Below are 23,283 nucleotides of genomic sequence, written 5' to 3' on the forward strand. Positions count from 1 at the left end.
GTTATACCTGTTCAGTAGTTTGTTAGAAGTTAGAAATTATTCAGTACTGTAACTTTAGGCTTACTTAATACAGTGCCTACATGTTAGAAACAAAAGAAATTTAAAAAAATTCAAGGCAGATTGCTTTACATTTTTGATAAGAATATAATCATCAGGGCAGCATAGTAGCAGTGATTAGCACATTTGCTTCACAGCTCCAGGGCCCCAGGTTCAATTCCCGGCTTGGATCACTGTCTGTGCGGAGTCTGCACGTTCTCCCCGTGTCTGCGTGGGTTTCCTTCGTGTGCTCCGGTTTCCTCCCATAGTCCAAAGATGTGGAGGTTAGGTGGATTGGCCATTCTGAATTGCCCTTAGTGTCCAAAAAGGTTAGGTGGGGTTACTGATTTACAGGGATAGTTAGATTGTATGGGCTTAAATGGGGTGCTCTTTCCAAGGGCCGGTGCAGACTCGATGGGCTGAATGGCCTCCTTCTGCACTGTAAATTCTATGATGATTCTATAACACATAGCAACTTTACTCTCAGAAGCCTTTAAGCGAGGACCAGATCTTAGAATGATACACAGAAGGAAGCCATTCAGCCTATTGTGCCAGCAGCTACTTACATAAAAACACATTAAGAAATCTTACAACACCAGGTTAAAAGGTCCAACAGGTTTGTTACAAACACTAGTTTTCGGAGCACTGCTCCTTCCTCAGGTGAATGAAGAGGTATGCTCCAGAAACATACATATAAACAAATTCAAAGATGCCAGACAGTGCTTAGAATGCGAGCATTTGCAGGTAATCAAGTCTTTACAGATCCAGAGATGGGGGTAACCCCATGTTAAAGAGGTGTGAATTGTTTCAAGCCAGGACAGTTGGTAGGATTTTGCAAGCCGAGGTCAGATGGTGGGGAATGAATGCAATGCAACATGAATCCAAGGTCCCAGTTGAGACCGTACTCGTGTGGAACTTGGATATCAAGTTTCTGCTTGTCGATTTTGCGTTGTCGCATGTCCTGAAGGCCACCTTGGAGAACGATTACCCTAAGATCAGAGGCCAAATGCCCCTGACTGCTGAAGTGTTCCCCGACTGGAAAGGAACATTCCTGCCTGGCGATTGTCGCGTGATATCCGTTCACCCGCTGTTGCAGCGTCTGCATGGTCTCGCCAACGTACCACGCTTCGGGACATCCTTTCCTGTAGTGTATGAGGTAGACATCGTTGGCCGAGTCGCACGAGTCGTCAGGCAGGAACGTTCCCTTCCAGTCGGGGAACACTTCAGCAGTCAAGGGCATTTAGTCTCTGATCTCTGGGTAAGCGTTCTCCAAGGCTGCCTTCAGGACGCGCGACAACGCAAAATCGCCAAGCAAAATCCTACCAACTGTCCTGGCTTGAGACCATTCACACCTCTTTAACCTGGGGTTACCCCCATCTCTGGATCTGTAAAGACTTAATTACCTGCAAATGTTCGCATTCAAAGCATTGTCTTGCATCTTTGACTTTGTCTATATGTTTCTGGAACATACCTCTTCATTCACCTGAGGAAGGAGTGTTCAGAAAGCTAGTGTTTGAAACAAACCTGTTGGACCTTTTAATCTGGTGCTGTAAGATTTCTTAATGTGTTTTTATGCAAGTACCTGCTGGCACAATAGGCCGAACAAGAGTCAACTCTTGGTCTCAGAGCAAAAAACAAATTAGTGACCCTCCTTCCACCACCTTGTGAAGCACAATTCCAAAGTCACACAACCCTCAGGAAGACGACCCCTAATTTTAAAAGTGCCTCCTCGTTCTGGACTCACTCACAAGGGTAAACACCCTCTCCATATCCACCTTGTCAATACTGTTCATGATCTGTACTTCAATCAAGACACCCCCTCACTCTTCTAATCCCTAGTGGAAGCAAGTCCAATATCCTCATAAAATAACCGGCTCATTTCAGCTATCAGTCTAGTAAACCTCCTCTGAATCACGTCCAAAGCATTTACATCCTGCCTTAAATAAGGAGACCAAAACTGCACATTTGAACTCAAATCATTTATGGCATTATGAACTGCAATGTCATCAATTTGTAGTGCAGCCTCGGCCTTTAGTAGAGAACACAGGAATTCAATTCTGTACCACAATATTGAGCCAATATGATTCAATTCTAGATTATCTGAGATTGAAGTTACAATAATTATGGAAAAGCAGTTAACCATATCCACCAAACCATCAGAAAAGCTTTAAAAACACAACCTGTGGTGTTTATCACAATATTATACCAACTTCTCATTGAGATTTGGAAGCATTAATGTCACACAGGAAGGCTGAACTACCAGCATAACACACACACATATCTCATCAGACTGACATTTTTTAATAGACCCACACAGGGGTAGCCACCCCCACCTACGTCAACACAAGACGATGTATGTTCTTGTAAGTAATACAGACAAAATAAACTAATATCGTGGATAAAACTGAACATTTCTGTTTGAACAGAATAAACTCCCACCACCCAAACTTCTTTCCCACGTCTAATGAATTGCTTGTAACATTTTGGTTTTCATAGTAGAGATACTGAATTCAGCATGTTGCACAAAGAAATGAAAATACATACTCCTTAAAACTTCCAGGACTTGACTAGTTATATTTTTCTTTTAGATCGAGTGACTGACTGTATTTTGGACACATATCGTCAAACACTGAATGCGCTCAATGATTGACTCACATGAAGAGCACTCGGTGTGAACAGGGTGTTTAAATGCGTGTGGGAACAAGCTTCGGAAGACGAAATCTCCACCCTTCCCAAATCTGAGAGAAAACAGATTATATGTCGGCACATAAAGAAACCAAGGCGGAGGGACACTGCCTTTAAATGGCCAGCGTGTGGTGCCTGAGGCTCTCTCTCTGTCTCCAGGAGCAAAGAATGGTTCAAGCAAAATGTAAAGTAAACTTACACTGACAAACAATAAACAGAAATTACCTGCTGGCTTCTTTCCGAAGGCTTTTTCATCAAAACCTGTTTGAAAAGCTGGTCCACGTAGGAAGTCATTATTTCCTCAGGAGTTGCAGACTTTCTCCCTCTCAGCTGAAGCAACACATCTCCCAAGTTTAAAAAATAAATCCAGAAATCCCGCCGCACGCCCAGATCTTTATTATCTTTATTAAATATCCTCCAGGTCTCCTGCAAGCCAGTCACTCAAAACTCAAACAAGGGGGGGGGGGGGGGACGGCTGCAAACTCCATCCGGCCCGGCGGCACATCTTCTCTCCCTCCGAAACAAAAAAAAACTTCAAAATAAATCACCTCTTTTCCCTTCGGTGAAAAAGGCGAATTCCCCCATGGGAAGTCGAAGTAAAATCAAATGTTGTTTTTCCTTTGGGTCAAAGTTCCCTTTTCCCGGTCCTCCTCTCTTTTAAAAAAAAAACACACCTTTTACATGATCAGATCTTACACACACGCCCAGCTGCCCAAGTGGGTCGTTCGGAGTTATTTTTGTTCGTGTGTGTGTGGGGGTTGTTTTCATGACTCTCCCTCCATGGTCTGTCTCTCAAACACCAACTGCCAACTTTACAAAAAAGAGGCGACTTGGCTGGGTGAGTGGGAGCCGCGCGCTCCGGGCTGCTGTCAATCAAACGGCAGGCGGCGGCAACAACATTCCCCCAACTTCACCCTGCTGCTGCTGCTGTTGCTTAACTTTCCCCGGCTGCCACTGCAGGAAATGCAGGCTGTCCGTTCGCGGGCATGGTTGGAAGTTTCCAGCTGACGCTCTCACTGTCTGTGTCTCTCTCTGTCTCTCTCCCCTCGGCGCAATATGCCCCACAGGCTCTAACTGCCGACTTTAGTGCAGCGCCAGCAACTGAAAAGGGCAACGCCTCTCGCGAGAGGTGCTCACTCCTGCAAACGGCAGAGACACGCATTCTTGTCATCTTTGGCTGAGATAGAGCGTCAGATCAGGTGTGATGCCTGTTCTCCTCCAGTATGTCCCCTTTTGAGGGGACTATGAATTGGTGGAGGTGGTGGCTGAGTGGTATCTGTATCTTCACTGGACTAGTGAACCAGAGGCTCAGGTTCAAATCCTGCCATGACAGATGGTAAGATAAAAATTAAGAATTGTCATTTAGTGCAGAAGGAGGCCATTCAACCCAGCACCAACCCAACCCCTCCTAAACTTTTTGGTCACTGAGCGCAATTTATCACGGCCAATCCACCTAACCTGCACACCTTTGGACCAGTGGCGGACTGGCCAGGGTGTCAGCTTGCCCGATGGCAAGTGGGCCCCTGATGAAGTGGGCCCCCTATATCAAATAAAAATGCAGTAAAGAAACAAACACAGACAACTGTTTTAGTAATAAAAAGGAATAAGAAAAAAAAGAGAACAGGACACAAATAAGCAGTGCATGAAAAGGAATGAAGCAGGGGAGGTAGTGGATGTGGAATAGGGGGGCCCGGGTCAGGCATAATCAAGGAAATTCCATGTTTTCAGCAAGTGTGTGAATTTAAAGATAAAGTTACAATTCGTGATTTGAGATGGTCAGCAACTTCAAAGGATATCAAGCAGTAGTCTTGGTTCAGCCGGTACATCGGTCAGGGGCCCAGAGAGCCAAGAAATCCAGTGAAAGTGAAATCCAGTGAAAGCCAGTGAATCTCTGAAGGGCCCTTAAAAATTATAATTAATTAGATAAATAAATCTCCAACTTCTTTCCTGAGATTTATATTCTAACTTAATAAAATATAATTGTTTTTAAAAAGAGCAATACCAAATAAAAATGCAATAAAGAAACAAACAAATAATCACTCAGTGTATGAAGGAATGAAGCAGTGTTAAACGGATGTGAAAAGGAGTGGAGGGGGAGGGGGGAGGGGGAGGGGGAGGGGAGGGGGTGGCTGGTTCACCCGGGTCGGACATAGTTGGAAATCCACGTTTTCAGCAAGAGTGTGTGAATTTAAAGATAAAGTTACAGTTCGTGATTTGAGATGGTCGGCAACTTGAAAGGATATCAAGCAGTACATAGGGTCGTGAGGTCACCGAAAAGGAGAAGCGGTACCTTTGACCGTGAATCATGAGGTCAAAGATATTGAAGTGATAAGCCATGATCGGTAAACTCAAAGGGTTGCGACTTGTAACACTACACTGGTATCAAACTGGACATGTTAACTTTGGTTGTGGGACCATTCTTAATGTCTTACTATAGTCGGACCAAACTTCTAAGTTTCAACAGTTGTCTCCGTTGCTTGCTGGTGTGAACACTGGACAGTGGATTGTCTCCTCTTCTGAAGCTGCATAGGCCACAGTAGTATTGACTAATGAACATAGCCTACTGAAGTGTAAGTAAGTTATTTTATATTTTTTTATCAAGTAGGGGTTTATCTGGCGTTCCTTCAAGTTATTCTTGCAATCATCAATATTAATTTTTCCCAATGTGGGCTATTTTTAATTAAGTTTTTATTTCAGGAATATTACCCCTACCAGCATGGAAAAGAAAAAGCATAAATCTGGGTCACTAAAACGCAAAGAACAAAAAGAAGCAGAAAGGAAGGAATCAGCCAAGCGATGCAGGCCTATTACAGAGTTTATAATACCACAAGCACAATTCACATCAATATCCAGTTCTGCAACAAATAATCAAGAAGCAAGAAACAATGCTCATGGTGATGATGCAATGACATGCGAGTTACAAGAACAGAGAAGAGCTACTTTGAATGTAGAGACAAATACAAGTATATCCATTACTAATCAACCCAGGCCCAATATTTCTTCTGGCTTCCTTGTTCCGGTATCTGTACTGCCTGTAGTTGCAACATCTGAACACATAGCTTCAACTAGTGACAGGGAATCAGATATTCCTTCAAGCATAAATGACTTGGTTTCTAAGCACATCCTGTAAATGAACCTACGCAACAAAATGAAAGACCAATTACTGGAATCTTCCAATATCCATCACGAGCAAAGCTAAAACAGTTTTTTGCTGAACATCCACTTCAGCCATTTGATGCTCGTTTGTATGAGAGGAAAATTATGAATGACTCATCCCAAGAAAATGGCTAACATATAACAAAGAAAATAGATGCTTATATTGTTCATACTGCTTAGCCTTTGAGTTTTCCAACACTTGTAATCCGTCACCCTTTGTATGTGGTTTTAGTGACTACAGGCGTATTAGCCAGAGCTTGACTTTACATGAATCGACAACAACACATGTCAGAAATGCTCAGAAATATATCAGTGTGGTTAATGATGGCACCTTAGATCATTTTTTTGCAGCATCACTAATTAAAAGGAAAGAAGTATTGAAGCAGAGAAGTATTGTCATGAGGATTACAGACATCATAAAGATGTTAGGCAAGCAAGCACTTCCTTTTCGAGGTCACAGAAATGAATCGGCCTATACTCTAGATAATGAGGTTCTGAATCATGGCAATTTTTTAGCTACAGTGCAGTTGATGGCAAAATATGACCCCATTATGGCAGCTCACGTTTCTGCAGTGCAAAACAAGTCTAAAGAAAGAATCAAACGATTAGAGCAACAAGGAAAGGCTCAAAGTAAAGGCTGTGGTGGACTTGTTACATACCTGAGTAAAACAACTATAAACATGTTAATCAAAATTATGAAGAATCTGATACAAGAAAGAATTAGTCATGAAGTTTCTCAAGCAAAATATTATTCTATTCAGGTTGATTCAACACAAGATAATTCATCCATCGATCAGTTTAGCATTATTATTCGGTATGTGCTTAAAGGTATTACCTGTGAGCGACTACTTTCAGTTGTGCCAAGTAATGATGGTACAGGACAGGGACTTTTTGATCTATTGATTGAAACATTACAGTATCTTAAAATTGACCCCCAAAAATGGTGATCTGTTGGCACAGATGGCGCTGCAAGCTACCATGGCCAGTATAATGGTTTACAAAGTAAAATTGCTGATGTGGCTGATCAACATGTTCATATATGATGCTACGCCCATGTCTTGAATTTGGTGATAACTGAAACAACAAAATGTTGTGTGCCTGCAGTTTCTTTTTTCAATTTTCTCCAGAATATAGCAACTTTTGTGAAAGCATCATACAAGAGAATGGCTGTATGGATAGAAGTTGTTGGAAAACATCTAGGACAAGAAACAAATGAAACTATTAAAGCTAATTGGTGAGACCAGATGGTCAGGAAAATCCAATACAGCAACAACTATATTTGGACGTTTTGATGATGCCGCTGCCAGTACATTCGTAAATCTATTGACATGCTTATCAATGATACAAGATTCAGAAAAGTTTGATGCAAAAACAAAACATGAAGCAAATGTTTTACTTCAAAGTATTCTAAAGTTTGAAACCATATTGACAGCATTTACTTGTATATATTCGAAACTACAACCCCGTTATCAAGTTATCTACAGACAAGTGGTTTAGATATGTTTACTGCATGGAGTTTGGTAGATTCAGCTACAACAAAGTTGAAGGAACAGACAAGAACATTTGATAACGTTCACAGCAAGGCTTTGGAATTTGTAAATAAATGTAATGACAGGATTTCACAGATGAATATGGATGAAAATCAAACATTGGAAATTGATGCGTTGGAAACAGCATTGCCAGTTAAGAGGCAGAGGAAGAAGAAAAGAATGGCAGATGAGCTTATTGATGATGAAAGAAATTCCTCAGATTCTCTTGCTGATTTTCGAGTAAATGTGTTTAACCTAATAATGGGTCGCATTGTCCAGTCACTAGAATCACGCTTTGTACAACACAAACAGTTGTATAAAGATTTGTCCTGCTTGGACCCAGCAAAGTTTAAAACTATTGCAGAGAAGGGCCTTGAAGATGAAGCATTGGAAGGTATTATTAAGCTGTTTCCACAAATCAGCAAAGATCAAGTAATATTGGAATTGTTTTCTTTTGCTTCAAACTTTGATGTATTAAAGCTATTGCTTAATGATGGTGAGAATATGGATTCCAGTTGTAACAATTGTAAAATTTGCAGCACTTGCCCATCGTGTGTACTAAAAATTCTGGCATCCAACAGACTTCATGACAAGGCATATGATAACCTTTATGAACTTTATAAAGTCATCTGCACACTATCAGTTACTCAAGTCCAATGTGAGAGGACATTTTCAAAGCTAAAGATCATAAAGACAAGGTTAAGAAATTCGCTGTCTGAGGAGAATTTGGAATCATACATGTTGCTATCCACTGAAAAGGAATTGTTAGATGAATTGGATGCAGAAGCAATTATTGGCAGATTCGCACAATCATCTAGCGAACACAAACGATTGCTCTTAATATAGTGGACTGCATGCAATGCTCTATTGTGCTTTTGAACTATCTGTTAATGTGTAAATTGTGCAGTAAACTATTTAAAAATATCAACCAATTACTTAAAATTTAAAAAAATAAATAAAAAATTCAATTATAACATTCTGTATTTACATTTGATATCTACTGCCAGTAATATGTACAGTACATGTACACTGTAATTACTAAGAAATACACATTTTTTTCCACAAAAATTTTAATTGTACCCTTTTTTCCATATGTATTTTTTGAAAATTTGATTTAATCGTTATGAAAATTAAATGATAGCATTGTAGTTGTGGGTGCCCTTTGTCTCCTGGCAACCAATATTTTTAGACCCAGTCCGCCACTGCTTTGGACTGTGGGAGGAAACCAGATACCCGGTGATGAAAATGCACACAGACCACAGGGAGAACATGCAGACTCCACACAGACAGTGACCCAGTGGGGTATTGAACCTGGGACCCTGGCGCTGTGAAGCCACAGTGCTATCCACTTGTGCTGCCCTGTAGGGAAGGAAATTTGCCACCTTTACCTGGTTTGGCCTACATGTGACTACAAACCCCACAACAGTGTGGTACATTCTTAACTGCCCCCTTAATGGCAATTAGGAATAGGCAACAAATGCACCAGGGACTCCAATGAATAAAAAAAACAGTTCAGTTTGAATTTGAATCGGATCTTGAGGCAAGCAGACAGATTAAGGGCCTGCCCTGTCCTGTCCACTCTGCGCACTGGTTTTGTCACTCTGAGAAAGGGAGAATAAATATTCCACCACACCGGAGATAACCCAAGTGATGCCATAAATTCAATCCTCCCATGTTCTGGCAGCATTGTGCCCGGATGCCAAATCTCACCTCTGCAACTTTTCTGAAAGGGGCTCTTTGGTATTTAAGTGTTCAGACGCAACTTATTATTTCTGGTTTATTTGAAAAATGTCATTGGAAATAAAACATCTTTGAGCCTTCTTTGTTTTCTACTGATGTGGTGCTGCAGCAAGTTGAGACATCAGCATGTGGTCCAGAAAGTGGTCAGCTGTAAATTTACAAAAATACTCTCGTGAGCTGCTGATCACAGACACCTACATCATTGTGGGAAGTGTGGTGGCATTTCACATAAAGCTTGTGCATTTTGGTTTTAAAACATGACCTATTTTGACATTCTGACGAAAATTAAGCAAAAAAAAAATCATTTTTTAAAAAATCTAACACAAAACAGCCCAGGGCCTAATACCATTCAATATGAGTTATTAAAGTGAAAGTGCAGAAGGACACATGACTTGTCATAAGACTTGTACACACAAACGCGCAATTTACACTACAGTGAACTTAGAATTTATTGAGGGGGTTTGTGAGTGCTGATGGTGTGAGCTCTTTTTTATTCATTAACAGGGTGCAGAAAGTACTGGCTAGGGCAGCATTTATTGCTCACCTCTAATTGCTTTCTTGAAGGCAACTGAGTGACCTGCTCAGCCATTTTAGAGGGCAGTTAAGAGCTATGCGCATTGCTGTGGGTCTGCTCTGGAGTCATATAGGGCAGACTGAGTAAGGATGTCAGGTTTCCTTTCCTAAAGCAACTTTAGTGAATCCAGTGCTATCTTTATCACAATCCAGTAATCTCATGGCCACCATTACTGAAGCTAGTATTCTATTCCAGATTTATTTAATTCAGTGGGTTTATATTTTCCAGGCTCCCAGGTACCATGGTGGAATTTAGACACGTGTCTCTGGCTCATTAGTCCAGGCTGGACCACTTGTCCAGTAACATAACTGATACGCTATTTTCAAATGGAGTCAGCAAACATGTGCATCTCCCCGACAAAATTTAGCGTTGGAAACACTCGTCTAAATCTTAGTGTCAGGCCAAAATGCGGGTCCCAAACCCACAGCCAAACCAAAGTGCCTCAACGACTGCTGACCGGTGCCCCTGGCATCTGTTATCATGAAAGCAGCTAGTCATGAGACAGATCAACGCCAGCCTCCCTGATGATCTCGATCCATTGCAGTTCGCCTATCGCCACAACTGGTCCGCAGTAGATGCTATCTCCCTAGCCCTACATTCAACACTCGAACACCTCGACAACAAGGACACCTACGTCAGATTGCTATTCATCACCATTCAATCTTCAATACCATTACCCCGACAAAACTAATAACCAAACTCTGCAATCTTGGACTTGACCGTCCCTATGCAGCTGGATCCTTGACTTCCTTAGCAACAGACCAAAATCTGTCAGGATAGGTAACAACACCTCCTCCAAAATAGTCCTCAACACCGGGCCCCGCAAGGTTGTGTGCTCAGTCCTCTACTGTACTCCTTATACACACACGACTGTGTGGCAAGATTTGACTCCAAATCTATCTATAAGTTTGCGGATGATACGACTGTTGGGTCATATCTCAAAGAATGACGAGTCAGACTACAAAAGGGAGATAGATCACTTGGTTGCATGGTGTACCGAAAACAACCTCTCTCTCTCTCTCTCTCTCGCAAAACCAAGGAACTAATCATCGACTTCAAGAAGCGTAATATGACACACGCCACTGTCTCCATCAATGGCTCTGAAGTGGAGATGGTCGATAGCTTTAAGTTCCTGGCGGTCACCATCACTAACAGACTGTCCTGGTCCACTCACATTGATGCAACAATTAAGAAAGCCCAACAACGTCTTTACTTCCTACGGGAGCTAAAGAAATCGGCATGCCTGCATCGACTCTCACAAACGCCTACAGATGTGCCATAGAGACCATCCTATATGGCTGCATCACAGCTTGGTATGGCAACTGGTCGGCCCACGATAGCAAGAAACTGCAGAGTGTGGTGAGCTCAGTCCAACGCATCACACAAGCTTGCCACCCTCCCATTGATTCTGCATACACCTCCCGCTGCCGCAGGAAGGCAGACAGCATTGTTAGAGACCCTCGCAACCAGGCTTTGCCGTCTCCCAGACTCTTCCATCAGGCAGAAGATACAGAAGTCTGAAGACCCATACTTCCAGACTTAGTAACAGGTTCTTCCCCATAGTTACCAGACTCCTCAATGACTCTCCCTCAGATGGATCTGTTCCTTATGAGACACTATTCACGACCCTCTGTGCTCTGGCTTATGTCGTATTTGCTTTGTTATTTTGCCCTTGTTCCATACTGTAATCAATTATTTATTTGTCGATGTACTATGTACTTTCTCGCATTCACTGTAACTGTCTACTATTTCTTTTTGTCCACCGTGTACGAACTGTGTATGTTTCCTTCACCACGGAAAAATACTTTTCATTGTACTTCAGTACATGTGACAATAAATAAATAAATCGACACTTGCTGGCAGCAGGAACTAACTCAATGACTTTACTGCAGGTGGGCTTCAGATGCTGCAGCCCCAATCAGAGATCTGGAAGCTCTGAAGTCTCAGCAGGCATCACTGGAGGAGATGAATGCTGCTGAGGCAATATGGAGACCTCATGAACATCTCAGGACCGAGGCCTCATCCCTCAGACAAATTAATAAAATAAAAAATTCAGGACAGTCAAGTGCAACCATTTCCGGAGGAATTGTTGGGGCCATGGGGGCTCCCATTCCTCCACCAGTTCCGTTGGCTCCCTGGGCTGCCACAGGGCCGTTACCTCCATGAAGGTGGCAGTCTCTTCAACTGGCAGAGGGAGTGCCATGCCATCAGCAAAATGCGAGCACTCCTGCTTGACGGTTCCTATCAGGGGATTTAATTATGAAAAGTGGCTGTCCGCCTCAGTGGCAGCAGGATAGTGACGGGCTACAATTCCAACATGGCTCCCAATTATGTTACCAGCCCTCCATCTCTGTTGTTAAATGTGGGCCAGTCAAATTTACCTCTTTATTGACACACACTTCAGCTTGCACATCTTCACTCAGGAAAAAAAAATACTTTTCTGACAGCAAAATCCCAATGTAGTCACGCTCGAGGTTAGTGAATAGTCTTGTTCCATGAAATAAAAACAGAAATCACTGGAAATACTCAGTAACTCAAGCAGCGTCATGTGGAGAGAGAAATTATGTTCGCCTAACCTGCTCGGTATTTTCACATTTTCTGTTTTTATTTCAGATTTCCAGCATCTGCAGTATTTTGCTTCTGTTTTTTTTAATGTAGAAACTTTCTCTTCCAGGCTTGGAATGTTTATAGTTTCAATTAAGGTTAAGTATGTACAGGTAGGGCGGCATGGTGGGGCAGTGGTTAGCACTGCTGCCTACGGCACTGAGGACTCGTGTTCGATCCCTGCCCCGGGTCACTGTCCGTGTGGAGTTTGCACATTCTTCCCATGTCTGCGAGGGTTTCATTCCCACAGCCCAAGATGTGTAGGTTAGGTGGATTGGCCACATTAAATTGCCCCTTAATTGGAAAAAAATAATTGGATACTCTAAATTTTAAAAAAAGTATGTACAGGTGGGGCTTTGCGGAGATTGGGATGTGCTGAGCAGATGCACAAAAGGTGGTTCTCCTGAAAACATGGAATTAGGCACTTTAAGCTCAAAATAGCCTGGTAAAATCAGGGGGGGAAACACCCTTCACCTTCTTCCAACAACACCAGGTCTAGATATGCTGAGCAGCAGCTGCTGCAGGGGCCAAATGGACAGAAAAGGCAGCAAAAGCCTGGAGAGATGTATGAAGGCCACACCTGACCGAGAGAGACCAGCAGGCCATGCACAGTGATCCCCCTCTCCAACGAACGGATGAAGGGAGTTCCTTACAAAGAAACTCCAGGAGCTCAATGAGGCAACGGTCAAGGTGGCGATGGCAGATGTTATGTTTGGTCCTTTGTACTTCACGAAGGAACTCACCAAACACTTCGACTTGTCCAAGCCAGAATATTTTATTTAGTCTTGTGTGGGAAGATAGCAATCTGATGCAGAGCACATTATCAGGGAGTTTGCTAACTACTCCTCTGGAACTTGCACCTAGCGTTGACCATTCACTTGTACCGCTTATTACCCTCTCAATCTTTTTCTGTGGATGGCCAGATGTGTCTCCCCTTATATCGGATTCACAACTCACATGACCTTTGGCTAGAGACCGCATGGTGTGTCTGTACCGTCACCTGCTGATTGGAGGTCACACACCAGACAACTACGATAGAGCCCATAGGCATATCACAGCAGAGGCACTGATCACCCTGGAGGGATGGTTGGAGATTTAGGACTTAAGAGAGCTGTAGAACGCCTTGACTGGTCAAAGTGACTGGATCGCCGCATTGGAAATGAAGATTGCAAGGGCCGGGCGGAATTCACCAGAGCCCTCTATAAGAATGGTGTGAAATTTGGAATGCTGCACCCACCCAAGATCTGACTCACCTTCCAGGGCAGAGAACATTACTTCACCACACCGGCGGACGTATTCGTCCTTAAACATGGGCTGGAAAGACAGCAGCAGAACGAGCGATGAAGCAGACACCCTGGTGGACTGGGACATTGAGAGACTGTTTGCGTGGGACTGCAACACCTCATTCTAAATGTTGGAGCTAAGGCTCAGGAAGGAGGGGCAAGAGCAGCAGGGAGCAGGAGGGGATGAGGAGGAGGAAGTTGGAAACAGGCATGCAGCGGGCAAAGGGGAGGATTATACTGACCCCAGGAGGGGGGGGCACATCACGAGCGGGTAAGCTAACGCCAGGAAGTACAAGTGGGGGGAGAGAGGGGATCCTGTGGAAGCTGGGGAGAGAACATTGCAAACGGGCGGTTAGCAAGCAGGGTATATGGGGGTGAAAATGGGGGGAACACTAGCAGGGGCAGGGGGGCGAAGGAGGAGGGAGCAGACTCAGCCGGAGAACAAAGGGACAAGGGGGGGAGGGCTCTAGCCTGGCTATAACAGATCACACATGGCAGCAAGGAACACAAAGGCACTGCAAACAGCCAATTTGGAGGGTCCCCAAACAAAGGGAAACCCTGGAGTGCAGGGACTCACCCACATGGCGTACACATAGTTGTCAGCCATCTTGGGTGGCTTCTGACAAAGGGAAACCCAGGAGCGCAGGGGCCCAGCCTCATGGTGAATAAGGTGACTGCGGCCATTTGGATGGCACCCTCACAAAGGGAAACCCCAGAGTGCAGGGGTGCGTCCACTCTATGTATGGTTGATCCCCCAGGAGGGAATGGCACAGAAACCCCCCATCAGAATAGTCACCTAGTGCATCAGGGGACTTAACAGCCCAGTGAAAAGATCCAGAGTCTCTGCTCACCTGAAAAGTATGAAAGCCAACATAGTCTTCCTCCAAGAGACACACCTGAGGGAGAAGGACCGACTACGGGTCAGGAAGAACTGGGTGGGACAGACTTAGCGTTCGTGCTACGGACAACAGGTAAGGGGATAGCCATACTGCTCAATAAGAAGACGGTGTTTACAGCAACAAAGACGGTTATGAGGCCAGGGGGGCGTACGTCATGGTTAGTTGGGTCCTGGAAGGGGCACCAGTGGTCCTTGTTAAGGTGTACGCCCCCAACTGGACAACATGGAATTCATAAAGAAATTCATGGCATAAATCCCCGACATAAACACACACTGACTCATCATGGGAGGGACTTAACAATGTCCAGGACCCACAGACAGACGGATCAAACCCGAAATTGGGGGTGAAAAAAAATCAAACATGGCAAAGGAACAAAGGCAGTGCACCAACTTCGCCAAGCATGGGATAACTTCTACGAACACGGAGATAAAGCTATTCGCCTGCCGGCTCACCAGCTGAGAAAGCAGGCAGCCACAAGGGAAATAGCGCAGGTTAGGTACAAACGGCTGGTTGGTAGCCAAACCGGAAAAGGTCAACAAGGCATTCAAGGCTTCTATCAGGGGCTGTACACTTCCAAGCCTCCTGAGGATACGGACTAATACCACCAGCTCTAAATACTTCCAGCTGTACAGAGGCATGAGGCAGGGATGCCCGCTATCCTTGTTGCTGTTTGTCCTGGCAATCGAGCCGCTGGTGATCATCCTCAGAATGGTGAAAGGCTGGAGAGGTATCCAGAGGGGTGACAGAGAGCAGAGAGTCTCACTCTATGCGGATGGTCTGCTCCTCTACATCCCGGACCTGCGAGCCAGTATGGAAGAGATAATGAAGTTCTTAAAGAGGTTTGGAGACTTCTCAGGCTACAAACTCAGCCTGAGCAAATGCTAAATCTTCCTGGTGAACCTGCAAGGGAGAGGTGTTAGATTCTGGCTGCTGTTGAGTAAAGAGTCAACAGTTCTGCTCTTTTTCAAAAACAGCCTAATTTTCCTTGAACACACTCAGTACAAAACTCTATCACCACATCACATGCCACAAAAGCCACCTGCAACCCCTCTACATAATCAGTGTCAATTATTGGATACTTAACATCAATGAGACATCTAATTGGAATGTCTCTTAACCCATTTTTTAACAGTCTCCCCTTCCTTGGAGAAAAAAAGTAATTTGGTAAATATTGGTTTCCCCGGAAAAACAAAATTACAAGAAACTCAAAAATATACACAATTCCCCCAACGTTTGTTTTGAAAAAGTCACAGAAACAGGCGCCATTCATTAATAATATCCAAATGTTTCTGTGAACTAGCCCCTCTTTTTCTAAAACAATCGGACAATTGATAGCTACTGTCGGCCCATTGAATTTTTCCTATCACCCTCTGTCCAACATCTGCTTCAAACTTGCGATGTCTATCCTTAACCTTTTCTCATTCACACCTTTTGTACAGTGCACATTTTCCCACAGGGATTTATTGTCAATGTGGCACTCAATGGATATGTTCCCCAAATCCCCTAATCCCAAAATGTCTGTCAATATCTGGGATGTATAAAAGGCTTAGCGTCTCAGCAGCCAAAGTGCTTTTGACCACTCTCCTTATTTTCTTTTTTTCCCACACAAGAGGGCAACATTTACCCAAAAGGAAAATTATAAAACCTCCTGCGCTTGAAACTTAATCACATAAATTTGCATAGGACGCATCACTATAAACTATGAGTTTCAAGTGCCTAAGATCACCTAAAACCGGGAACCTCAAAACACACACCTGCATTTTTAGTTTGACCAACGCTTTATTTGCCATCATTAGGTCTTTCACTTTAGGATCGTTAATTTTTGTATTAAACTCTAAGACATCAAAACTAACGTCCGGTCTAGTCTGTCTACCTAACCAATTTAGTTGCCCAATTAAACTACGCAGTTGCTCTTTTTCTATCTTGGAAACCAGTGCGTCTTTTTGTGAAACCCGACTACGACTAATTGCTATTGGGTTGACGCTCTCCAAATAAGATTGCTGATGTAAAGTTGCACCTAACTTAGTCTGTCCGATTTCCAGTCCAATATATTTAAATGCACCGGAAGCCTGACTTCCAACCCTGAATTCTTTCCTCAACCCAGAGATTAGAATAGCTTCGAAATCACGAGTCCCACCCCACACAAAATCATCGATATGCATCAAAAAGATGCCAGAAAGATTTCCATTATAGTGCCAGTAAAACATTGCCGGATCCGCTTTCAACTGGCAACAGCCTAACTTTAACAAAACTGACCTGACCGAAAAATACCGGATTCTAGATATGGCATTTAATCCATATACACATTTGTTCAACTTCCAGAGTACCCCTTCTGTGTTGGCTGCCTCTTGAAGAGGACAGAAAAAAATGTCTCTGTGAAGCTGATGCCCCTGCAAAAAGGCAGCTTTTATCTATATATTTGCATTCCCATACCTTTGTGGCTAATAGAGCCACAAAGATCTTTAAAGTAACCTTTCCTGCTGTAGGTGAATCTACCCTTAAATCCTGGTCTTCTATGTTTTCTTCAAATCCCCTTGCCACGAGCCTGGCCTTTGCCTTATAAGTTCCATCCGTGCAAATCCATCTGTGGGCTAGAGCTCTTTGTCCCCTATCAGGTACTTCCATGGATTCCCCAAATTCACTCCAACTATGCAGTTCTTGCTGTTTGTCACCTTTGATAATTTTTTCATTTAATTTATTGCAAGCCACCAAAATCTCACGTGCATGTGGGCTTCTACTCCTAGTAGTATTCGTAGTCTTAGCCATGTTCCGAAACCTTGACAAACTACGCCCCCTATCCTACTGGTATCTCACTCTGTACTGCTACTGCGTGATCTTTCCCTTCTGCTGTGGGATGTCCTTTCAATAATTCTCGACCTTTTCCTGCGAACCTGGTCACTATCCAATGTACTATCTGAACTGGCACTGTGTTTCTGTGACCTCCATTTTTGAACATTGATTTCCCAATCCATTGTCTTGACACCCTTCCCTGAATGCTGTACAGTCAACTAGTGGCCTTCCCTGCTCTACTAATAAATGTTGTATCCTTCCATTGACTAGACCCTTCAGGCAAGTATGTCACTTTTGTGCCAACTTTTGACGATTATCCTTTCGGAAAAATGGCCTGTTCTAATTCATCAGAAGAATTGCAAATGAAAATCGCTTATTGTCACGAGTAGGCTTCAATGAAGTTACTGTGAAAAGCCCCTAGTCGCCACATTCCGGCGCCTGTCCGGGGAGGCTGGTACGGGAATCAGCTGGCCTGCTTGGTCTGCTTTAAAAGCCAGTGATTTAGCCTTGTGAGCTAAACCAGCCCCTTTTTGTGTTCCTCTACAGAAAACCTGGACGAAATTCTTCCCTACCCGGCAGGGCGGGGGGGGGGGGTCCCGGTGTAGCGGAGTGGCGCCAAACACTCCGACGTCGGGCCTCCCCAAAGGTGTGGGAATCTCTGACGTCACCACCGGCGCATGCGCGCTGGGGGATTCTCTTCCGCCTCCGCCATGGTGGAGGCCGTGGCGGCGGCGGAAGAAAAAGAGTGCCCCCCACGGCACTGGCCCACCCGCCGATCGGTGGGCCCCGATCGCGGGCCTTGCCACCGTGGGGGCCCCCCCCCCGGGGTCTGATCGCCCCGCACCCCCCCCCCCCAGGACCCCGGGGGCCTGCTCGTGCCGCTGATCCTGCCGTCACAGAGGTGGTTCAAACCACGGCGGCGGGAGAGGCATCAGAGCGGCGGGACTTCGGCCCATCCGGGCCGGAGAATAATGGCAGCACAGAAACCCGTAGCCTCCCGCCGGCCCCCGCCATTCTCCGAGGCGGACGGCGGGATTGGCAGCACGCCGATTTTTTGCGGGTGGTAGAATTCTGGACATGGCAGGGGCGGGATTTTTGGTGGCCCCGGGCGATTCTCCGGCCCTGCTGGGGGTCGGAGAATTTCGCCCCCTGTCTCTATCAGTTAACTGATCCTCATAGTTCTGTAACATGTGCGTACCAGATGACCCTGGTTTCTCATCATGTCTGCCTGCTCTATCTAAATTTGAAAATTTATAATTTGTAACCTTTATCCTTGATGAATGTACCCCAATAGTCTGATTGGCATGTTGCAAAACAATTGTTTTGCCATCTATGCCTATGATCTTCCCTGGGCATTTCTATTCATTACAATTGTCTTTCTTATAGAATACTATGTTTCCTTGCTGAAAAACGGCATTTGATGGCCATACATTATGCCTTAAAGCTCTGTGAATTCTTTTGGAGACTTTTGCTTCCAAAAAGCTTTTCTACTGCTATGTAACTATGTCATGCATTTAAATGCTCAGCAAAGGCAAAGCTAATTGTAGTCCCTTCCCAAGCTGGAGGCTGGTCATCCAAAAGGGATGGAATTTTAGGATTTCTACCAAACATTAATTGATAGGGACTATAGCGCCCAACCATCTGCAATTAATTCTTTGCATGTACAGCTCATGCTAAGGCTGAATTTCACTTGCAATTTGTTCTATCTGCCAACATTTTCCGGAGCATGTCATCTATTACAGCATGGTTTCTTTCACACACACCATTCCTAAATGGGCTTTCCGCTGACATATTCATAATTGTGATATTCACGTTTTCACACATATCCCTAAACTCACCATTAGCAAATTCTCCCCCATTGTCTGTAAGGAATTTGCTGATGGGCCCATTCCTGTCCCTATCCATTTTTCCACGATCTGATCCAAAATAACTCTCTTTTCTTTACTTCATACAATGGTTGATTGACTAAACCTTGTTGTTAAATCTACAAAATGCAAATTAAATATATTGTTAGCTTTATCCCAGATCTTAAGGTCCATGGCCACAATGTCGTTAAAATTCCTGGCCAAAGGTAGGGTTACTATCGGTTGTGATGGTGTACTTCTGTACTTTCTACAAACCTCACATCGATCACTAACCTGTTCTATCAGCTTAGTATAGTCTTCATCCCTTACCCCTGCATCCGTTAATAAATTTTTCAGCCTCTGAGGTTTCGGATGCGCAAATTGCCTACGCAGTTTTAATACAACAATCTTTTTATTTATTTATTTTTTAAATTAAATTTAGCGTACCCAATTTATATATTTTTTTCCAATTAAGGGCCAATTTTGCATGGCCAATCTACCTACCCTGCACATCTTTTGGGTTGTGGGGGTGAAACCCACGCAAAGATGGGGAGAATGTGCAAACTCCACACAGACAGTGACCCAGAGCCGGGATCAATACAACAATCTTTTTATCAGATAAAGTCCCATTTCCAGCTGCCAATAACACATCCTTAACAACTGCACCTGAAATATTATTTGCCAGTAATGGAATAAAGTAGTGTCCCGACTGTGTAAATTGTAAGTCTACCGTCTTTCCAAAAACTGTTGCCTTATCCTGTTCCATATCCAGTTTCATATGTGCTTTCTTCATCGACAGTCTGCTCAGAAGTAAAGGTTCTGAGCACTCCAGCAATATTGCAAGGGATCACCACTCTTTTCAGTTACTTCAGAGTATTATCATCTGCAAACCGGAAACTTGTGGAACTTTCAAATTCCTTAACCTTTGTTGTCGATTTATCTCTACTACTTGGTCTTTTCTGTGGCTCTGTTCCAATTAGGGCAATCAGTGGTTTTGCCTTCTTTCTATATTGTTGATGTCCGAATGCCAGGTATTGAATGATACCACCACAAGTTTCAACTGGCGATCGATCTAAGAGCCAAACACCAGTTAGTTAAAGGTCAAGGGTGCTTTATTTACATACAATCAATCATGCAACATAAACGCTACGAGTTAACTACACCAATTAAGACAACCTGTACTTAACTTCAGGCACCCGGTTTAGGTCAGGAAACAGTGGCCGCTGTTCAGTTCTGGATCTCTCGGGTTCGAAGTGGTAACTGCTGCCCAGCTAGACTTATCCGTCTGGTAGTGGGCATGGAACTCGAACTTGCTTCTGGTGTTGCTGCAGTTGGCAATGGCCGTAATCGGGGTAGTAAGGCCAAAAGAGAGAGAACATATGGTGAACTCTTCCTTTATACGCCCCCCGCTTTCGTGCTCTTTTGGGCGGTCCTTCAATTTGGGCCTTACTAATTGGGTGATCCCTGATCACTCCGTTCGATTCCTTGACCAATAAGTGGGCGGGGATTTGGATGGCTGGGCGTGTCCCAAGCGGTCATTGACCCCGTTGTTCGCGTTTCCCTTGGACAGGGAGTGGCGGCGAAATGTCTGGAACTGTCCCGGTTGCTGGAGTCCTTTGTGTTCGGGGAGATGGGCCATCACCTGCTAATTGGCCTGATTAACATGCTAATGGCACAGAGTTTCGATGCCGTCTGGACTTTGCTGACCAATATGCATTTCAGGCTCTGAGCCGGCCTGACTCTTGGCTTGTCCATTTTACCCATCAGTCTTTGCGAGTTGCGCTGTACCTAGTTGGAAGTGGCCATCCCAAATGGCTACACCTTGTTACGATTTTCAGCATTCAAAGAGTCCAGATAACATTTTAACTAGTCAATTCCACACACAGTAGATGTACAGCCACTGTCCAATACAGCACAATTGAAAGATTCTGCAACCAACACTCTTGTTACTGAAGTAAAACTGCTCGTTGATAGGACAATGCCTTCTTTCTGGTCACTATCTTTTTCCTCTTCCGTGTCATGTGTAGCTTCAAGCACTCTATTATAACATGTTGGACAGTTGAAAGCATAATGGTATTGAGAGTCACATCGAAAACATCGATTTATCATACCCCGGGCATTTCTGGGGTTAATTTTCCTATTACCATTCTCCATGTCTCTCCTCCTGTTATAGATTTTAAATGGGTTTCTATACTCATAATGTCCAGGTCCCAATCTCTTTCCATATTCTCGTAACTGTTTGTAGCCGTACAATATCGCCATCCTGTCAGTAGTGCATCTTCCATAGTCTGCTTTATTGCTGACTGACCCATTTGTGTCAAAGGAGACATAAGAATTGAATGTTTCTTTAAGGCTTCTATCATCTGATCAAATAAGGTATCATTATTTGTAAACTTAACTCCTGTCAAAACTAGGAGCCTAACAATATTGGTCACTCTCGCATAGTCCAGTAACTTAAATGCCAACACAGACTGTGGAAATTCCAGGCAGTGTTTGTGCAGCCTTTTGAAAAGTCTGCTAAATTCCATTATATAGTCCTCAATAGAGATATCCTCTGTTTTCTGGAATCGATCAAATTCTGACCAGGCTTCAGACGCACTTAACAAGTCATTCTTTTGATAAATCTTATCCATAAAACGCAATAGAATCTCCAGACTTTCTTCTGAGTCTAACTCTTCCAATTCCAGTTCAGAAAACACTTTGCTTCGAATTTTACTCTCATAAGGTAGAGAAAGAGCCAGTGCCATACTTTGTTTCCTCCTTCCGCATTAGACCTTAGTCCACATAACAACTGCGCTTCTCCGTTGGTCATACGATCCCCTTTAAGAAAATAATGGTGGATAGTCATATCCAGACATCTTTATTCTAGTGTCAGCCATATATATATATATATATATTTTTTTTTCCTTCTCACTCACTCCTTGGTTAATGCAGAACATTTTTTTTCTTCTGGGAAAGTTGTATCTTTCAGCCCTTTACATTTGCACAGCAACCATCCTCTGCTACCACTGTTAGCTTCCGACTGCTGTTGAGTAAAGAGTCAAGAGTTTTGCTTCTTTTCGCAAACACCTTTATTTTCCTTGAACACACTCTGTACAAAACTCTATCACCACATCACAGGCCACAAGAGCCACCTGCAACTCTTTACATATCAGTGTCAATTATTGGATACTTAACATCAATGAGACATCTAATTGGAATGTCTCTTCACCCATTCCTTAACAAGAGGGGCAGAGCTGGAGGGATTACCATTCAAACAAGCCCAACACAAATTGCACTACCGGGGGATTTCAAAATGCTCACGACTGGATCCTGATGAGTCTGGTGGGCGGCACAGTAGCACAGTAGTTAGCACTGTTGCATCACAGTGCCAGGGACCCGGGTTCGATTCCTGGTGTGGGTCACTATCTGTGCGGAGTCTGCACGTTCTCCCTGTGTCTGCGTGGGTTTCCTCCCGGTGCTCTGGTTTCCTCCCACAAGTCCATAAGACGTGCTTGTTAGGTGAATTGGACATTCTGAATTCTCACTCTGTGTACCCGAATAAGCGCCATAGTGTGGCGACTGGGGGTATTTTCACAGTATCTTCATTGCACTGTTAATGTAAGCCTACTTGTGATATGAATAAAGATTATTATTATTGGTGGAGAAAGTTAAACACACTCCTACTCTTATTGGCAGGGAAGGTGCAGGTGGTCAAAATGAACGTACTGCCCAGTTTCCTCTTCCTGTTCAGATTCCGACTGATCAACATCCCCACGACCTTCTTCAACACAGTAGAAGATAAACTAATCATGGCATTTGGGCAAGGGTGGGGTGGGGGTTTGGGGGGGGGGGGGGGGGGGGGAGAACCCGAGGATCCAAAAAAGGGTCCTACATAGGAAAACAAGTATGGGAGGCCTGGGCCTTCCGAACCTACAGTTATACCACTGTGCGGCCACAGCAGAAAGATGTGGAGATGCCGGCGTTGGAATGGGGTGAGCACAGTAAGAAGTCTTACAACACCAGGTTAAAGTCCAACAGGATTCACCTGAGGAAGGAGCTGCGCTCCGAAAGCTCGTGTTTGAAACAAACCTGTTGGACTTTAACCTGGTGTTGTAAGACTTCTTACACAGCAGAAAGAGTGAGAGGATTGGTGAAGGAACC

At 44.0% G+C, this 23,283-nt stretch overlaps 1 protein-coding gene across 12 annotated transcripts in view; it reads right to left on the reverse strand.

Annotated features, from left to right (window-relative positions):
• LOC119965324 (rap guanine nucleotide exchange factor 6-like) overlaps positions 1 to 3,741 on the reverse strand; it is a 498,093-nt gene extending 494,352 nt beyond the window's left edge. For 11 of the 12 annotated variants that reach the window (XM_038795925.1, XM_038795924.1, XM_038795922.1 and 8 more), the window contains exon 1: positions 2,947 to 3,739. In XM_038795925.1, the coding sequence (XP_038651853.1) occupies positions 2,947 to 3,015 (69 nt within the window). In that variant the 5' untranslated portion in view covers positions 3,016 to 3,739. Of the gene's footprint in view, positions 1 to 2,946 lie in introns of all 12 variants that reach the window. The other variant, XM_038795930.1, reaches the window with a different exon arrangement.
• Positions 3,742 to 23,283: the final 19,542 nt, after the last annotated feature.

This window comes from Scyliorhinus canicula, chromosome 4 (genome assembly GCF_902713615.1).
Source record: "Scyliorhinus canicula chromosome 4, sScyCan1.1, whole genome shotgun sequence".
NCBI classification, from domain to species: domain Eukaryota; kingdom Metazoa; phylum Chordata; class Chondrichthyes; order Carcharhiniformes; family Scyliorhinidae; genus Scyliorhinus; species Scyliorhinus canicula.